Here is a 20321-nt window from a genome sequence, read left to right as displayed (position 1 = left end):
TACGCTATACTGGAGGTGTGTGAAAAGAAAGGGGCAGCGTGTGAATCTTTGGAGCGACGCTACGCAAATGACACTGCGCTGAATTTAAATTTCTTTAGAATTATGGAAAAAATAGCCGTTTTGATTTTGACATGTGTGAAACTACTCCATTGGAATACAGTTAAATCTGTTTTCTTAATTTTTTTTTAAATATCAAATTAATATCTTTAAAAATAAAAAATAACTTTACAAAAATAATTTCCACTACATCGTTAAATACACACTAATTTCTATCATGGCTAAAATGTTAATATAAATAAATAAATAAAAAGGTGTCAAAATAACGTTAATGATGACTTGTTTGGCCTTAACTAGAACTCTTAGCTTCACCTAAAAGTAAATGGAATGTAAGATCTACGAGGAAGAAATTTCAGTTCAAACTAGAGTTGCTTAAGGTAAAACGAAAAGTAATTTTCAAAGTAAGTCATTGGATTGGGGAGGACAAAGACAATCACAGTGAGGGGAAATATATCTTTATTTAACTTTGTTTTGTTAGCTAAAACAACTCCTCATCATCATTTGATCATATTCACCATGCTTTTCCTATACCCAAATGATGGTTTATGTCTCTTGCTTGAGGTAAAATGGAAAGTGATATTCAAAGTAAGACATCGGACAAATAGAAATCATGGTTTAGACAACCTAATTGTGCTGACAAGACATTTATTCGTGGATTTATTCAGGCAATAAAAGAGGGATGGGATGGAGAGACTTCAATGCCCTTTTGTTTTTCTAGTTAGATTCCAAGACATATCATCTAAAAATAATAATTTAATAATCATATTTTAATCATCTCATCTCTTGAAGTAAAATATTTCACTATTAAATGGGGGGTAATGATGTTTTGTGCGTGGTTATGTGTTCTAAGGTTTCATTAATTTAACTATGATTAGTCATTATTTTATGATAAAAAAATAAATACAAAGAAATGAAGAAACATGTTTGATTGAAAATATAAATAAAAAATAAATAAATTTGTTTACATAATAATTTTTAATTAAATTTATATACTTTTGAAACATGAAATATATTCCTTGTGAAGTTACTATTTCTTTTTTCTTTCAAGATAATAACAATACATTGCCTTTTGAATTTTAAATTACATACTTAGTATGTTTTGCTTCTTGTAAAAACCTTTTTATTTATTTATTTTTTATTATTTTATAATTTTATAAATATATTTGGTATTGTGATACATAGTATTTTTCACTTAAAAATACATTAAATTATTTTATTTTTTAGATTGTTTTTGACATTGATATATTAAAATTATAAAAAAAAATTAAATTGATATTTTTTTAAGATAAATATTTTTTAAAAATATCTAAAAACAATAATTATTTTACTTTCAAATAAACAGGTGGAGCATCAACCACTTAATAAGGAAAATAAAGAATGTAATCACCAACTAAATCAGAACCCAATAATTAATCTGGGCCTAGGAAAGTCACTTGCGTCCCCATTAACCAAATGCTAACTAACTATAATTAATATTCTTTTGTTGAAAAAGGACTATCACCCTGCTTTGAGTTATTATAACTCAAACTCTATATTAAGTTAATCCAAGTCATTAGTGTCTGCTTTATTAACCCGTGTGGTATCAAAATCAATCCAACTTCTTTCCACCCCGGACCCCACATTAATTCTTGATTATTTTTAACCTTCGAAATACTTTGCATAGTGCTTTCTTTTAGTATTATTATTATTATTATTATTTTGTCTTTAGCATGCATTTTATCTACTTAGCTTGAGTATATACGTGGAAGCAGGGTGATTTTGTTTTTGTAATGCACCCTACCTTTTATTTTCTTTAATTGAAAAAATTATAAATTAATATTTTTTAGATATATTTTTATAATTTTAATATACTAATATATAATAGATGTTTTTTTTTTAAAAAAAAATATCATTGTCATCACACTGTGACGATCATGATATGTTTTCAATTAAAAAATATTTTTATAAAAATACTTTACATAATATTACCAACACATGTATTATGAAATAACTTAAGTTGACTGGACTCAAGACTTGAGATTTTGTTTTTTTTTTTATTTACGTGGGGTGCCCGGGCCAGCTTGCGCGTACTACGACTATTCCCCACGGCTCACTGGACATCCTGCAAGCTCAGGGGCAAGTTAGACACCACGGGAGTGACAGACGTGCATATAAAGGGTCGAACTCGGGACAAGTCACATGGTTGACCACAGCAACTAGGCCCTCAAATGCAAGACTTGTGCAAGACTTGAGATTGTTGATTGGATGAGTTGATATATATGAATCTAAGTATTTTTTTTCCCTTAAACAATGTTGTTTTGTTAAAAAAAAACCTGGATTTGTCTGTTAATTACTTTGGATCGAGGAATCACTAGATTTGATTCGGGTCTTACAACTAAACGCGAAAGCATTAACTTTCCCAGCTAAAAATGTTTTATGTCTTGGTGCTTTTTAAGCTCTATAATTATCCCTCGTGGTTAAATTCGGGTGAATGAGCAACTAGTTATTCAGACACCACTCTCAGCTTTGTAGGAAGCTAAAAATCTGAGGTCGAAGTCAAGCACCTTTGCCTTGCCTCTTCGAAAGAAGTAGGACCTGTATATGTATGCAGGGCTATTTTGAGCCTTAACTCGCACTAACTAGCTGCCTTGTAGAAAAAGGTGGGGAGAGGTAGGCAGCTTTGGCAAAAATAAAAGCGTGCCTCTCCTCTTTCCATCCCAACCCTAAACTTGAATGAATTTAATTTATAGTTCCTGTACCCACCCTAGCTAAACATTACTAAACATTCATCATCTCCAACTGACATACCAACTCTTTGAAGAGTGGTTAAGGCCTTAAAAAGCACTTTTGCCCATCAAAATCAGTTATTTTTTAAATTTTAATAAGTTATTAATACCAGAATTAATATTTTTCTCTCTAAGTAACATGTCTCCAAATATAAATTTAATTTAATAAAAACTTGCATGTTTTGATTGAGTTGTAGTTTAATTAATTCAAGTATTTTATCAGGGCACAATTGATTACTTCTCTTTTTTTTTCCGGTGAAACATAAACCAACCCCGGGTCACATAAATCCGTATTTAATAACCAAGGTTACTATATCTCCAAAAAGAAGAAGAAGAAGAAGAAGAAGAAATAAAAGGGAAATTGAGGCTTGATATAATTAAGATAATTATTTTGTGCCACTAAATTAAAATCTAAAAGGAAGTTAGTTTTAGTGTGCAGTTATGTAACGAACAGGATCTAGTGGCCGCTGGTCCTGCTAGCTTTTGCTACAGCTAGGCAAACAAATTAAGCAGCAATGGAAAAACTATACAAACTGCCATGGACAAGCTTGAGGTCTGTGAATCAGAATCACGACTTGGACGCTGCGAGCACTCTGCACGCTTGTGAAATTAATGTATAAAAGGACCACCCGGGAAAAGCCTGTTCCTTCGTTAGCACTCAAATTAATAAAGATGTTCTCTTTTTTCTTTTTCCTTTTCTTTTTCTTTATAAACAATTCTCTCACATATAAATCATAAGTTGTACAAACCATAATTATTAAATTTGACCATAAATCGATTTATAGCTTGTATATTTAAAACTCGAATCAAACAGGTTTTATTTTAAATTATTTTAAATATTCACTCGATCAAACTCAAGCCTAAATTAATGAGACGTAAGTACTGGGATGTTTATGAAAAAACATTTTCCAAAACTATGTTATTTGCGGATTGACCCGGCAATCGATCAATCAATGACTTGTGACTTAAACCGGCCGGCAACAATGACGCAAACAAGCTTTTTGCCCAACTAGGGTTTTTGTTTAAGATTTGCATTTGATTGGCAAACTTTAATTATTAAACATCTTATTGATTAGATGGCAAGGAATTATAACTACAGAGAACGATACATCATATCATTTTATGAGGCAATTAAGATGATGAAGATGGAAATGATTGCTTTATGAACACTACTCATGGCAAGCAATCTTCCTTCTCTCCAAACATTCACCAGAAGTGCTTAATTAATTGCCTTGCAAAAATGGTGATAAACCTAACCGAATCACCCTCAACTTGTTGTTTCTTTCTCTAACAAGCACCTGACGTGAGTAGTTAGCACTGTTTTATTGCAATAAAAGATGTCCCAAGCACTCCGATCAAGATCAAGGAGAAAAACACCACATGGGCGGATAAAAAAGCATAGCTGATCTTTCTAGGATGCCCTGTCCCATGCTGTCTGTTTCTGTCCTTAATTGCCTCTCTATATGAATATTTCCCTTCCTTTTATATAGGCTATTGATCTCATGTGCCCCATGATTCTTTTTCTATTTTAATGTAATTTTGGTATTAGGATAGTTTTTGTATTTGCGCTTTGAAAACACCGGTTTAAAAAAAAGCTATAAATTATAAATTTTTTAAATTAAAGTTTTAAGAAAACAATTTTGGAGTAAAACACAACAGTACCGTCAGATTTAATTATGCCTTGTATTGTATTAAAGAACCATCTCAATCTAATAGCTTAAACTATTATGTGAGGTCCTATAATATGATTGATATTATATATTATTTAACACATCCCCTCAAATAAAAGTTATTTGAACTTGAAACTTGCACGGACTTATATTACTTTATGCTTAATTTTTATCAAATAAATGAGGATGATGAGATTCGAACTCGTAACCGTTTAGTCATTAAGGCTCTAATACTATGTTAAAGAATCATTTTAATCCAATAATTTAATCTACTATATGAGATTTTTAGGATATAATTTATATTATATATTGTGTAACATACTGCAATACAATGCTAAACAGAGCTTTACACAGGCATTGAAAACTAAGAAATTTGCAACACAACGCTAAACAGAGCTTTACACGGGCATTGAAACCTAAGCAATATGCACTCGGTTATAACTTTTTTGATCTAGTTCCATTGATGGTAATCGGTGGTTTGGACGGTGATAGCTTCCTAGCTAGAGATAGAAATTACAAAACTAGTTTTTTTAAAAAATTAAGAAAATAATTAAAATCCATTAACATGAAATGATAATTTAGCAAACTAAAAAGTTAACAAGGACATCATGTGGTTCCAAGCTGACATCTGCACTGATTTACAGGCAAGCTAATTCGTTAGTAACTTAAAAAAGATGGCAATCAGTTTAAAATCAAATCTTTATTAACAAATCATGATCGTTAGGAGTTAGAAAGTGTCGTGACTTAAGCAACAATTTATATTATAATTGGTTTTAAAGTAACCAAGCTTTACATTAAGTAACGTTTCTAAACTAATGAACGATGCCCCACTTTGAGAGTTAGGATGAATGGCTTTTTTCCTTGGTCCAATTGCTTTAATGAGTACGATGCTCATCTTTCCACTAGCAAGCCCAGAGAAGAAAAGAAGAAAAAAGAGTGAGACAGCACGTATGGACTAAATGATGGTTAATTGGGGCTCTCTTTTGCAAGTCTTATCATGATACTCTCTATCTTCTCATTGAGAGATTGTGAAGAGAGAATGAGCTAGGAGAATATTGGTGCACTAGCTAGGTGAGACGTTGATTGATGGGAAAAATTGGATGGTAAATAAGATTTAGCTTGGAGAAGAAGGTATCGTTTTTGTTCTTGGGTCTGGTCAATGAGGGTTGGTGCGTGGATAATTCTACTTTCCTTGATTTTTCTTCTGCTTTTAGGTTTGGTTTGGTCACCCTCTAGATCAAGCTTGTTCATGGTTAGCACTCAATTCTTACTAGGACTCTCGAGAGGGACAACATGATTAGTATTCTCTCCATGTTTTTGGCTTGCTTTCTGCTAGTTGCTTAGTAGGTATAATTCTCAGTATAATATTCAGGGAAAATATTAAACTTCAAGCAATATCAGTCGCCAAGAATTGCAAAAACAAAAGTAGATGTAAAGTTAGAAATGGAGTAGCTATTGATTGAAGGTCTCATAAATAATGCTTATAGCTAGGTGAAGATGCAACGCTGGTGCTTGTGCTGGAATCCCCAGATTCTTCGGCCAGGGAGGAATGATCAGTAGGCAAAGCTTATATTAATTAAGGTTAAATTGCTTAAACCTTTCTTGAACTGAAATGGACGAGTTTGAGGTCTATGAATCAGGACTTGGACGCTACGAGCATTTTGCATGCTTGTGAAATTAATTTATACAAGGACCTCTATGAAAAACGTCTGTTCCTTCGTTAGCACTCAAGTTAATAAAGATATTTTCTTTTTTCTTTTTCATTTCCTTCATGAACAATTCTCGTAGATAAATAAAGCGTATACACTACAGCTATTAAACGTGATTGATTCTCTGATTTTGATTCTATGAATTTGATCAGAATATTTAGATTTTTTTTCGAATTGTAATGGATACTAATCAAGCCAGATCCATTTAACTGGTCAACTTAGGATCTAGACTATTCCAAGCTGAAAAAAAAACAAAAAAAATAAAAATTCACTGACCTAGTTAAAAATTCATGTTTCATGTTGACCCAATAACTTGTTCAAAACCCGGCCATTAATCCGGTATTGAAACCAACTCTTCCGACTTGTAACTCAAGCTTTCCAGTTATAAGAAAAAGGATACAAGAGCACAAGAAGAAGCTTTTAACAAATCTAAAAAGGTGCGTGGTAGGTTAAAGTGACCAACCATAGATTAGGAAACGAGCTTGAGCATCTCTTTCAGGCCACAGATATGGATAACGAAGTGTAAGCAAGTAATATAATTAACGAACAAAGCAGCAAGATCTGTTAATCATTATTCCACTCAGGGAAGAAAGCGATCTTACTCCATTAATTCACTGCATAAACATTAGAGTTATTGTTGAAGGATAGCAAATCCCAAGAACACCATCAAATTACAAGAAAATTCAAACCAAGCAAAGCAGGATACATGAGTTGGCTATACGTAGACATTAAAACAGGCAAGGCACGTACACAAAACACCAGATAGAGATTAAGGGCTACATCATTTTTGAGAAATGAGTATGTTCACCAAGCTAACCCAAGGGTTTTGGATGACCAGGACCAGGAGGAGAAGGCTTGGGAATATATGGGTTAAGAGGAGTGCCATGCTCAATAGGACCAGGTTTTATGGAAGCTTTTGAACTTGGAACTGGATCGATAGGGTGGTAATCTTCCAGGTTCACGTTGTGTGCACTGGTCTTAACATCATCTTTCAGATCATAGCCATTTTCCTGCAGTTTCATAGGATAAGAATAAAAAGGGATCAGTTAATTAGTTTGTTGCATATTCATAATTAAAGCAAAATGAATGATTCTTTTTAGCCTATGTGCCCTTTTTTGCCTACAGTGAATGTACCTTGAGCTTCCTGCTTGTTGTTGCCATTGTCATGCTACCACGAGAGTCAGTGAAGACCATATCTGGAATTACATTCAGGAATAACATAGTGTTAGCATGTTCACTAGCCATTGGTTCCTGCTAACCAATGATAATTAAGCACAATTCAAAAATTGGAGTTTCGGCATCATTGCACAATTTCGCGGTTTCCCCCGCTGACGCAGTTCTCTCTGAAAAAACCATCTTACAATATCTCGTGCACCAAATCCACAGCGTAATCACTGACATGAATTCCAAAAGACTCCACATAACATGTAATTTGATCATACAAGGTTTGATAACCCTTATCCACTGTTGGAAAGGCAAAGAATACAAGAAATGGCCAAAAAATTGTTGTGTCCAAGGACTAATTGCCCACAAATGTATAATTGTTGCGGTCCTTGCTGCACAATGCGCACTCTAGACTAGAGTGTTATTTAGAGGAAAGATACTAAAATGCAATCACAATTCACAAGTTGTATCTGGAAAAGATTTCCAATTGTTCAAAGAATCCTATGATTTGAAGCCAGCATATTCTGGACCGACCCTTAAGTTGCAGCATGATTACAAGACAACAAATACATATTATTCACTCTTCTGCTAACTATTCAGTCTCTACAACCAAGGATCCATTCAAGAACAACGACAGGTGCCAGATGAATACAACCTCTTCTTTATTTTTGTATCTAGTGGCTAGTCTTCCTTTGGTTACACAAGCCTTTGAACTAAGAATTCATTTTTGCATAAATCAATGCGCCTGATAATAGAATCCACCCAGCGCTCCATGTTTAAAAAGAATTTCGGCCACCGACGAATATTATTTAACAGTACTCTCCAGTCTGTCGAGTTGCAGAAATGCCTGTGTTCAATTAACTTACTTCAAGCACATTAATGATTAAATATATTGATTACTTGATAAATATTTGGGATTTAAGAAGCTTTACTCGGGCATGATTTGGATTTTCTATGTATACTTTCACCTGATTTGTCATGACGGCTAACTACAACAATAAATGCTGCTGGTATGATGATAGAACAACCCAATAGGGATCACGAAATTCGACTCTTAAGTAAAAGCAGGGACTCAGCTACACAAGGATTTTGTATTGCAAGCCCTGATTTCTTAGTGTGACTTCGGCAATTGATAGGTGAAAGAAAACAAGCAGTTCTGCTTCAATTACAGAGATCAGAATCATAGCCTTGACATTGACAATTCGTAGTGAAGAGGGACCGAACTCATTTTAGGTATCGATCATTGAAAACATATCTCCACGCACAAAAAGGTTATCATTGCATTATTTTCTCAATCTGTTTCCTAATTGTGAGAACCAAATGTGAACATGCAATAAAAAGAGCAAGCAATGTCAAGAATCAAAACCCAACAACCAAATTAAGAGAAGACAATGAGAATGAGAATCTCTACAAGATCCTACATGAAATCAGAAAAATTTTCTGCCAATGTCTTTGTCTTATAGTACGATGATGCAAACAAAACCACAAGTGGAGCTGAAAATAGTTAGTAGTACCACTTAGGCACTTACCAGTAATTGCCAAGCAAGTCGTGCCTGATGAGCAGTTAAGGAACATTAAGGCTGTCCCAACCATCAAGTACAAAATCCAGAGACCAGAAACCTTCATAATGTATTGAAAATAACAGAAAGGACACACAAACAAAAGCCTGTCTCCTCGAACCTAACTGTAGAATCTTCCTTAAGAAGACACCTTACAGCCCCTTAGTATGCAAGTAAGCCCACAGATAAGACCAGAAGAAAAGGGATGATCGCTGATCAGCTTTCGTCACAAAAGATTGAGAGAGCAAGAAAGTCTTCCAGAAAATCAGTGGAGATAAGGAGTAAAAGGGTAAGAGCCCATGTCTAGGAAATTAAAAAAAGAGAATGCGTTGTTTTTATGAGGTTAAGTGAACAATAAAAGAAAGCATGTGGGCATCATTGTCTCACATTGCTAGAGAGATGCAGGAAGGGAGTAAATTGGGGTTTTGTCTTTGTGTTGTATGCTTTTTAGTGTAGAAGAGAACAGTGAGGAATGAATGAAAGAAATTAATGCAGATTTCGAAAGAGTTGTGGTGGAATGCGAGCCGTCAGGCACGTCCTCTGCTGCTCCTGAGTCCTGACAGCAAAGCAAAAGCAATTTTGCACCAAACCGCCATGCATCACCTTGTTTATCAAACGACACCATTTGCTTTTTTGCTAGGAGTTTCGTATTAAATTTGATGCTATAACTATGAAGAAAGTAAACTCGTTTAACACTTGGACCAACCCTCCAAGGGGATCATTGATACGAAGTTCCAGCTCTTACATCTCCTTGGGGGCTAAGTTAGTCAATGATCCGAATACTCCTTGGCAATCAAGAAAAGAAAATCTATGAGATGTTAAGCAATTTTATTTACTGAACTAGCTAGAGATCTTATTTTTCCTTAACTGGAAAGCTGCTCCAGTTCTTTCAGCTCAAGAAGAGCACTGATCTCACTAACTAAAGAGTCAAATTCTACAGTTGGATGAACGATGTAAAACCCTCTTCTAATGACATGCTAATCCAGGGTATTTTGGAGTAGTGACGATGCTGAACTGCCTTGGCAAGACATATCAGCGCAAGGATGAAATTAAGGAAACAATAGTTCAGTCGGATTTGCGATGTTTTTGTGCATATCATAACATTTTTAATGCAAGAGATGCATGTCGCAGGCATCAAGATATGATGTTTGAGGTTTTTCAAGACACCAAATCCTATTATATATTTAGACCTTTGTTTTTAGTTCGTATAATTTTTTATTTTCGAAATATTAAAAAATTAACAAAATTTTCAATCCTAGCAATTTAAAGTCACTTTGTGAGCTCTTTTGGATATCAGAATTATTATTCAGAATTTTGATGTGCTTGTGGTTCTCTCTCTTATCTGGGAAACGACAACTAAAAGTTATCTTGGTCAAAATTTGCAGTAACAATTTATAACTCCTTAAAAGCCAAGAGCAGGACGTCGAATATCCATAATGGAAGGCAAGCAGCCAGCCGATCTATATATATATATATATATATATGATAGAAGCATTAAATTTTGACTTGAAATTCTTCTCTTTCTTCACAGAAGAGTCATCGAAGTACGGGCAAAGCCTTTCAAAGCACGAAATACGGGACAGAGACCCGACATTGTTGATGGGGAAGATGAAAGCGAGAAGCTGACAACTGATTGAAGATCAAGATTTAACAAGATTAATATTTAATGGGAAATTTGATCCAATTTAATGCATCACAGGTCTTCATAATTGGAACTGCGAAGGGACGCAAAAAACTATTGCGCAGGCGGAAGCTACACTGTACAGTAACGGCAAGAAATCACAAGAGAAAGATACAGAAGATTAATGGATTACGTGAATCCTCAATTCATCATTTTTATTGTCTGAAAATAAATGTATACTGTGGGTGTTTTTTCTCTAAGAGGTTACAAAAAACTTTAAATAGGTTAAAAAAATTAACAAAGAATTAAAAAACATAAATAAAATAAATAAATAATCTAAATTAAAACACTGAATCCAAAAAAATATAGAAAAAATATTAAAAATTATCATATCAGAAACATCAATATTCAAAATGTAATTCTGAAATATCTAACGGTTGATTCAACGAAGCGTTAATATCACTTATAAAAATTTAAATTCACTCCAATAATCAGATTTTATATTATCATTAATTTGAAAAAAGTTAATCAATCTTAGTTATTCCGAACTTTGTTCTATATCTAGATTTATTTCACTTGTTCATTCACATATATATTAGACTATTCATCTGAATGGATCATGAATCAATCCATTTCTAGTAATATCAAAACTACCTTCGTCTACAAGCCTAACTACATAACCAAGTCTTGTAAGCTTGTAAGCCTATCACACATCAAAATCACAACAAGCAAACAGAGCTCCCGTAAGGGCATTGTGAGCGTGTAAGAAACAGATCGTAAATAACTAGGGCAATTTCAAGGTTGGAAGTATCATAGGCTGTGGGTTCTGTTTTTGCAATTTAGGCTCATTCTCTATCTGGGCCAGGAGTGTTTCAGATACAAATCTTGTTAGTAATTCATTTGACCTGGTCGAGTCGAATTGATGCAAGAGACTCGGCAGATTTAAGCTATCAGATATGGATTTGTCATAGAATGGCTACAAGTTTAAATCCATCAAAAAGTTCATACGTGTCAAATGAATTTTTTTTAACAAAAATATATATAATTTTTTATAGTGTTTAAATTTTATCATGATGTTCTAAGAGCCATATTGACCAGTTGAAGTCGAAAAGGTCCCTGAATTATACCCTGGAGATGTTATTTATTTATTTATTACATTTCGTAGGTATTTTCGGATATTTATATTTTCTTTCTTTGTTTTTCCTGGTTATTTTATGGTTTTCTTTTCTTTCCAACATAAGACGGCCAAGTTCCTATTTTAACAATCGTAGATTATTCAAAATTATTTTCTGTGTAAGAAATAGAAGCGGCTAATAATTCATCTAGTTCAGACAGCGGCACGAATACCTGGGACTTGCATGTTCAAGCAATCTTTTGGAAACACGACCTTGCTAGTAACCAGACCCCAGCAGGCATCAAAATCGAGGGTGGTGAGTGAATTACACAGTGAGCCCCCAATACAAAGCCATGCAATACAAGCAGGCAAAATAAAATCGAGCGTGTGTGTATCACTGGTGCGTGCTCTGTTCATAATTTCTCATTTGCTTAAAGAAAAAAGATAAGGGTAGCAATTTTGACTGCAAAATTACGAGATATATCCTAGTGGTACAGCCCATCTCTTCAGTTGTTTCTATTTCTTATATGCCAGAAAGAATTTTCCAAAAACTTCTTGGATCATAGCTGGTTAAGGGCCTCTATTTCAATTTCATTGAATTTGGCAACCACGTTATACCTTTTTACAAGCTTCGGGGTACACTTTTTTTTTTTTTTTGATTTACATGAGATGTCCGGACCAGCTTGCACGCACCACGACTATTCCCCACATCCCACTAGACATCCTGCAAGCCCAGGAGCAGGTAAAGCACCGCGAGGGTGACAGGCGTGCACATAGAGGGTCGAACCCGGGACGGGGGCGGAACAAGTCACACGATTGACCACAGCAGCTAGACCCTCAAGTGCACTTGGTCATTGACAATAGCGTTCTTGACCCCGCGCGCGCGCGCGCCAAGCGGCATGACCATTTGGCTATTTCACATTTGGAACTTGTTTTCCTTCACTAATCACGTTTAACTGGATAAGCAGTACATTACAATTAAGAAATTCACAATTCCAAGTCTTGCCGTTTTGCATTAAATTGAATTATTTGTGTAATTCTTGGCGGAGGATAGTCATTTATCATGATGCAAAGAAATTTAACTAACAATATGAAACATAAGAGTTATGAAAGAACTTGGTAAATTGCTTTAACAGGTTGAATGCCAGGCTAAATTACTTTTGGAAACACGACTTTGATAGTAACCTGGCCCCAGCTGACTTAGGTTTCATTTGGGATTCTGTTTTCAAAACCATGATTTGAATCTAAAACCATGGTTTTAAAAAAGCCTCAAATTTCAGCTTTTGTAAAAACCATGATTTTAAGTGTACCAAGTTTTCAAAAACATGGTTTGGAAAGGGTTACCAAACACCTACTTCTGACTCCATTTGTTTTTTGCCAACTTAACCACAATACCAAACAGGTACGATCAAAAGAATGGGTCGGGTGACACAGGAACCTAACACCACAAGGCCATCCAGGCGAACCAAAAAATTTCCACTGTCTGAGCTAAGGTTGCAAGAATTACCATGTGGTACTTGAACATCAGTTCAATAAGGTATCTGGGTAGGGTTCCTCTTTATACAACTCTGTTGAACAAGTGCATGCTTAGACCAAAAACCACATCGGTAAATCCCCAGGATTGGCTAATGTTAAAACAGAACTCTAAACAAAGGAGAAACCATCACAAAACATAAACAGCGTGCTACAAATGAAATGAAAATACAAATCAAAATACTCTAAACAAATTCCTTTCTAAAAATAACACAAGACAATATAGTTAAAACTTCAGAATTCAGTAGATTACATCACTGGAGATGATAAAAGAAAAGGAAGATAAAACTCCCGCACACCATATTTCAGACAGAGCCTTCAAAAACAGATATCAACGAGTTCTCCATTCAGCGGTACTGCAGTCAGAAACAAATACAAATATGTCTCACCTCACTTAATAAACAAATTTAGCAACGACAATGCGGACTAATCTATGGCAATCCCACACTTCAAAGAATTTAGTACGAAAATTGCTCCTATTTTATTCCTTTTTCCTTTGCAAAGAGATGACGGTTGAAGGCTCGAATACTCTAGGGAGAGTTCAAACCATGAACCTTGCATAATAAAAGAGGCCACTACAAATTCGAGCCAAGTCGAATTGGTTCCTGTTTTGCTTCATTCTAACTTATGGGATTTATCTAAACAAACAGTTCATTGTAAAAATTATCAGAAAATAAAGGATCTCTAGAGTTCAAAATTGTATGACAAGAACTATTTACCAATCCAAAATTAAAGGCATTCCGAAAACAGTTCATGCAGCAACCATAAGACTGTATGAGCCAACAAAAATAAATGTAAAAATAAAAATAACAGAATTAACAAATATTTATGTGGTCTTACCTTGATGAAGCCTATTTCCTTCGCATTGCTGCGGAAGCACTGCCTACAACACATCAGTCCATACTTCCTGATTATCCCATGAGGGTTTCCACACACTCGGCTGCCAACAAGGAGATTTCAAATCAAAATCCTTAACTAAATAAAGTTAGGACGTGAAATTCACTCAGGAAAGAGATTTAGTCCACATAGCAACTAGATAATCAAAAGAAAAAAAAATACAATATCTTGACCTAAAAGGGATCACCATCATTTTACAAGGACCTAAACAAACAAGGCAATCAAGAAAAACATCAAACCTAAGCACAAACTTGAGCAAATATGGATTTCATGAGTTGTTCTTTCAAATTTGAAAACTAACCAACGAAAATAGATAGCATACAGACATCGAACACCAAATCAAAAAGAAGACAGGACATTAAACTAAAACAACACGGGAATCATCAAATCAAGATGGCAGTAAAAAAAAAACAAAGAGAAGCCGAGTTCCATAAAATACCAGGTTCGGGATCCAGGACCGTAGTTCTTGGGATGCGAGTTCCAAATATTTGAGTGGCCCATCTAGTTGTTGTGATCGACGGAGTAATGCCTGACTCGCTGCGCCGCTCTCAAGTGCCAAAAACCCTGACCGCGATTTCTTTTACTTGGGAGGCGATATGTTGCTGCTTTTATAGGTCATTTCATAGTTGTCACAACTGACTTGGAAAACTACACGGGCTTGGATCAATAATCGGTATATTTAGATAAATTATAACGATATTGTTTTATTTAAAAAAAAATCCTTAATATTAACCCGGCTAAAAAATTATTAGGTTATTAAAATTTAATCGAGTACATTGAATTTTATTATGTCAATATTTAATTTAATTTAACTATGATTTAATCCTTAATTTTTTTATAAACAGATATTTTCCAAAAAAATGACGAATGATGGTGATTAATTTCTTATAATATATTTAATTATAAATAAAGATAGGAAAATCCATATACAGCAACTTTTGTATTAAAAAAATATTGGATTGCATTGTTTTTAATAACAAATTTTATGAATTGCATTGTTCCCAACAAAGAAAACACCCCGTTTTTTAGGTAATTTAAGTATAAATAGTTTTATTCTATGTATTTTACTTTAAATATGAGTTTGATTTTTTATTATAGTATTTAAATTATTGGTGTGAATTGATTTATAATTAGCAATTTGTCATTTTCTAAGTTGATTGTGTATGGCTGGTTGATCCACTTAAAAAATTATGACTATGCTACATATTGGGTCTAGTCGTTGTTTCAAATGTAGGAATTCATAGTGTACAATCCCGTAAGAGCATGCCAAACATAATTTTTTCAGGGGTGAGAAAAAAAATGAATAAAAAATTAAACCAAGAAAATAAAATTAATTTTAAAATAATTTTTTTAAAAATATTTAATTTACTTTTAATTTTAAAATGTTAAAACTGACTAAACCAAACTAAACTGATTTGCACTCCCACAAAATTAAAATTAAAGTTAATTGTTATATAGTTAAATTGAGCCATGACCCAAAAAAAAGCGAGTTGGGAAGACAAAAAAACATATCTCATGGTCTATGTAAATTAAAACTTAAGAAAAACTTAGAAAAGCTCGAGCCCATTACAAAAAAAAAATTCAAGAAAATCCAATTAAATAGACATAGGTTTTTTTAATAAAAAAAAAACTTGAATTAAAATGAATAGTTTGAATCAACTGGTTATGTTGATTTGGTTTGTGATTTTTAAAAATTATAAATTTTAGTTTGGTTATGTTTTTTAACTCAAAATCAGACCGAAGTAAAATTATTCACCCTTTTATTTTTTTCTTAATATACTATAATCAAATCATTGCACGCATCAAGTTACCTTTGTATGTTGGCAATGCCTGCCAAGTAAATTTTCTTGGCCGATGAACGGGCATCATCCATTAGTATCAGCCAATAAAAATTTAATTATCTACAAAATTCTTAGAACAGTCTGCTTAAAAAAGGGATAGGGAGAGATATGAGAAGGTGCAAGCATGAATGCATGTATTCCAACTCCAATGATCAAGAATCCTATACAATAGGATCTAAGCTTTAAATTTCACGACACGAGCATGATTATCTAGAGCTAAAAGGAATACCTACAAGCAATAATTTGATCTAATTTCAATGCCTAAATTATCTTGAACCAGCAAAAGGGGTAAAGCCGTTGCATTCTTCTCCTATAACTCAAACAGGGAAACATGTGCAGCATTTAAAGTCCAAATCTGAGGATTAATCCTTGCTCGCTTCCTTTGAGCTTGCCATATATGTTAAATAGATTGTCCACACATATGTACAAATACTGTTCATCAATGGCTGTCATAAGCATTACCGGAAATCCCATATGTTAGCAAAGAAATATACAAATTACCTCCGAGTCATAGAAATTAGGCTCATACAAATTTTCATATATAGGAAAGAAAAGGACCCATATATACCTGTAGATGAACGGGCACAAATTTATATGTCGTAAAATCACATGCTGGCCACTACAAAAGACCATTCCTCAGAGTTGGAAGGAGGTCACGCTGCAATCTAGCTACTATCTCATCGCCGCTTTCACCTGAGTTGGTACCAGAACAGTCATTCAGGAACGCCAAAGACCAAAGGATAAGAGAAATATGCAAATATAAATAGGTCTACGGGCAAGTTGACATATCTCCCATCACTAAAGCGAGGGATGTAGAGTGAAACGAATTGAAAGCCATCTCATGTCCTAACATACGGTTGAGGCCCAGTTTTTTTGGAAGAAAATAAACAATAAAGCAAACATGTAAAGACAGTGCCTGGCTTGGTTTAAATTATCATGTTGCAGCAGTAAAATCCAGCGGGGCCTTCTGTTCGAGGCTGTTTTAATTAGCTGCAGCACTGGCTAGGCAAAGAAATCATCAAAATGAGCAGTACGGCCCCGCGGAAGACCTATAACAGCTCCAAAGGTTTTTTAAAAAAGCTAGCTTGCACATAGTTGTAGCAATTGTTAATATTTTTTCTCAACAACCCTCAACCACCCTCTCCTTTCCAACCACTCTCTCCTTTTCAGCCATTATATTGATGCTTCCCCTTCTCATGTAGATATAAGATAGAAGACAGAAGTGAGAAACGAGGGAGAGAGAATAGAGAGTGCAGTGGTGAGTGCAAGTGTAGAGTTGAGAGAGAAGAGTGTTAGAGTGAAACACTGATTTTGTGGGTTGTATTGGGTTGAGTTGAGTGTTTGTATCATTCCTTCAATAATATACAATCTGCTGTCTCCGTGGACGTACCCGGTTTTGGGGAACCACGTAAAATCTGCTTGTTTGTGTTTTATTTATGTTTGCTTTCGGTCCAGTATGCACAACAAATTGGTATCAGAGCATTAGGGAAGCTTAAACACAGAAAAACACGTTTTTCAGCTCTCTGTTCAAAGTTGCAGAATTTTCAAAGTTCTCAGATCTTGATTTTGACCAGCTGCGGAGATTCCTCTCGTCGATACGAGTCCGGCGATATAAAGATCGTCGAAATCGGAGTTGAAACGAGCCCTGTAGAGCTCGCCGAAGTTTCGCCGGAAAACCGCCGGAAAAACCAGTCAGTGCCGGAATTCTCGTCTGAGAAGACAGCCACGTCATCCGACACGTAGGCGCTGAGTCATCATCCACGTCATCAACAGAGGGTCCACATCGCCCTGTCATCAGCCACGTCATCAGCCACGTCATCCAACAGTGGCAGAATATTCTCTTGACAGAATAAGAATATTCCGTTAACAGTAAGAGAATATTCCTGTGACAGAATATTCTTTATCAGAGACAGAATATTCCTTTCTTGAGTCAACTCGGTCAGATTGGTTTTTTAGCCAACTCAGTGATTTTTTGACCCGTTTTTGGCCGAGTCAAGTTGGTTCCTAGCATTTTCAACCATTCCGGACGCAACCGTGGTGTCCGTTTTGTTAAACAGCATACCGAAGTTACTGTTTTGGCACTTTTGAGCATAAAAGTGTGTGTTTTAACAAGTTCGGGATTCCATTTGTAATCCAAAGACGTCATAATGGCTGATATTTCAGAAGAAAAATCAGTGGGGAATGCTAGTATACCTCCACAATACATCCCGGTATCAAATACCAAATTTGAGGTGGAGAAGTTTGATGGGAAAGGTAATTTTGGCATGTGGAAATGTGAAGTCATGGATATGCTTGTCCAAATGAATTTAGATTTCACTCTAGAAGATAAACCAGAGGATCTGGATGATAAAAGCTGGGAAAGGATAAATCGGCTGGCTTGCAGCTCCATCCGACTTTGTCTTGTAAAGGATCAGAAGTACGCCTTTTCAGAACAAAACTCTGCAAAGGAATTATGGCAAGCACTGGAGGACAAGTTTATGAAGAAGAGTATAGAGAATCGTCTCTACTTGAAGAAAAGGATCTTCCGTTTTCAGCACAAGAAAGGTACTTCTATGAATGAGCATCTGAATGATTTCAATAAAATGATAGCTGATTTGAAGAATTTAGATGTGGAAATTGATGATGAAGATAAAGCTCTACTGTTATTAAATTCACTGCCTGACACATATGAACATCTTGTCACCACTTTACTGTATGGTAAAGAAAAGATTAAATTCATTGATGTGTCCAATGCTTTGGTGAACAATGAGTACCGGAAGAAGGACCAGATTGTTCACAAGGAGTCAACGTCAGAAGCATTGACAGTTAGAGGCAGAACAAACCCCAGAAGATTTCGAGGGCGAGGGAGATCTCGCTCAAAATCCAGAGGAGAATCATCAAACAGACGATATCTTGCAAAAGATGAGTGTGCCTTTTGTCACAAAAAAGGGCACTGGAAGAAAGATTGTCCAATTAAGGGCAACAAGGAAAAAGATGAACCAACTGTGAACGTTGCACGAGATGAGGATGAACGAGACTCTGCATTCATGGTCTCATCACCAGAAAACCATTATGGTGAATGGATTCTTGATTCTGCATGTTCCTATCACATGTGCCCTAACAAGCACTTATTCTCGAGACTCGAGGAGTTCGATGGAGGAGTTGTGTTGATGGGTAATGATGATGTTAGTGAGATCAAAGGGATTGGGACTATCCATCTGAAGATGCATAATGGGGTAGTCAAGACACTAACAGATGTACGGTATGTACCTGGTTTGAAGAAAAATCTCTTCTCACTTGGAGTCCTAGAATCCAGTGGTTATAAGATTATCATGCATGGTGGAGTTCTGAGAGCAATCCGTGGTGCATTAGTTGTCTTAAGAGGCACGAGGAAAGGAAACTTATATTTCCTGGATGGATCTACAGTTACTGGTACAGCAGCTGTCTCCAAAAGCATAGAAGATGATGAAGCAGATAATTCCAGACTTTGGCACATGCGTTTAGGGCATGCTGGTGAAAAGGCTTTGCAAGGATTAGTCAAGCAAGGTCTATTAAAAGGCGCCAAGACTGGGAAGCATGGGTTCTGCGAGCATTGTGTTCTTGGAAAACAGACAAGGGTCAAGTTTGGCACTGCGGTACACAACACAAAAGGGATCCTAGATTATGTTCACACAGACGTATGGGGACCTTCAAAGAATGAATCTATTGGAGGTAATCGTTGGTTTGTTACTTTTATTGATGATTTCTCAAGACGAGTATGGGTGTACATGATGAAACACAAGGATGAGGTCCTTGATATCTTTCTGAAATGGAAGAAAATGGTGGAGACTCAAACTGGAAGGAGAGTTAAGACTCTTCGATCAGATAATGGTGGTGAGTACACTTCAGATCCTTTCTTTGAAGTTTGTCAGGATGAAGGGATCAAACGACATTTTACTGTTCGCAAAACACCACAGCAGAATGGAATAGCAGAACACATGAACCGCACATTGGTGGAGAAAGTCCGATGTATGCTATCACATTCAGGACTAAGCAAAGTGTTCTGGGGCGAGGCATTAAACTATGCTCGTCATATTGTTAACCGGTTACCTTCAGCAGCATTAAATGGAAGAACCCCCTTGGAGGTATGGTCAGGCTCTCCTGCAAATGATTATGACTCTATGCATATATTTGGTTGCTCAGCATATTATCATGTTACTGAGTCCAAGCTAGAGCCTAGAGCCAAGAAAGCTATATTTTTGGGCTTTAGTGGAGGAGTGAAAGGTTACAGACTCTGGTGTTCTGAATCAAAGAAAGTGATTTTGAGTAGAGATGTCACTTTTGATGAGTCTGGCATGTTACAGCAAGAGAAATCACAGGAGAAGGAAAAACAGTCTGGTGATGCACAACAGGTGGAGTTGGAGACTTCAGTC

At 35.4% G+C, this 20321-nt stretch overlaps 2 protein-coding genes across 3 annotated transcripts; both read right to left on the bottom strand.

The window, feature by feature from the left end:
* Positions 1-6784: 6784 nt before the first annotated feature.
* Positions 6785-9457, bottom strand: LOC133683177 (uncharacterized). The gene is made up of 3 exons (XM_062106719.1): positions 8895-9457; positions 7336-7397; positions 6785-7211 (listed from the first exon to the last, which is right to left on the bottom strand). The coding sequence occupies exons 1-3, from the start codon at positions 8989-8991 to the stop codon at positions 7014-7016; spliced, it is 357 nt and encodes a 118-aa protein (XP_061962703.1). The 5' UTR covers positions 8992-9457; the 3' UTR covers positions 6785-7013.
* Positions 9458-13373: 3916 nt separating this feature from the next.
* LOC133682003 (small ribosomal subunit protein uS14z/uS14y/uS14x-like) lies at positions 13374-14715 on the bottom strand. 2 transcript variants are annotated; one of them, XM_062105226.1, is made up of 3 exons: positions 14529-14690; positions 14033-14132; positions 13374-13548 (listed from the first exon to the last, which is right to left on the bottom strand). In XM_062105226.1, the coding sequence occupies exons 1-3, from the start codon at positions 14588-14590 to the stop codon at positions 13540-13542; spliced, it is 171 nt and encodes a 56-aa protein (XP_061961210.1). In that variant the 5' UTR covers positions 14591-14690; the 3' UTR covers positions 13374-13539. The 2 variants fall into 2 exon arrangements, with proteins under 2 accessions (XP_061961210.1, XP_061961209.1); XM_062105225.1 differs by lacking the exon at positions 13374-13548 and having other exon boundaries at positions 13907-14132; positions 14529-14715.
* Positions 14716-20321: the final 5606 nt, after the last annotated feature.

Source organism: Populus nigra, chromosome 2 (assembly GCF_951802175.1).
Source record: "Populus nigra chromosome 2, ddPopNigr1.1, whole genome shotgun sequence".
NCBI classification, from domain to species: Eukaryota; Viridiplantae; Streptophyta; class Magnoliopsida; order Malpighiales; family Salicaceae; genus Populus; species Populus nigra.
Note: the sequence above shows the minus strand (reverse complement) of the source record. Positions and strands in the feature narration are given on the sequence as shown.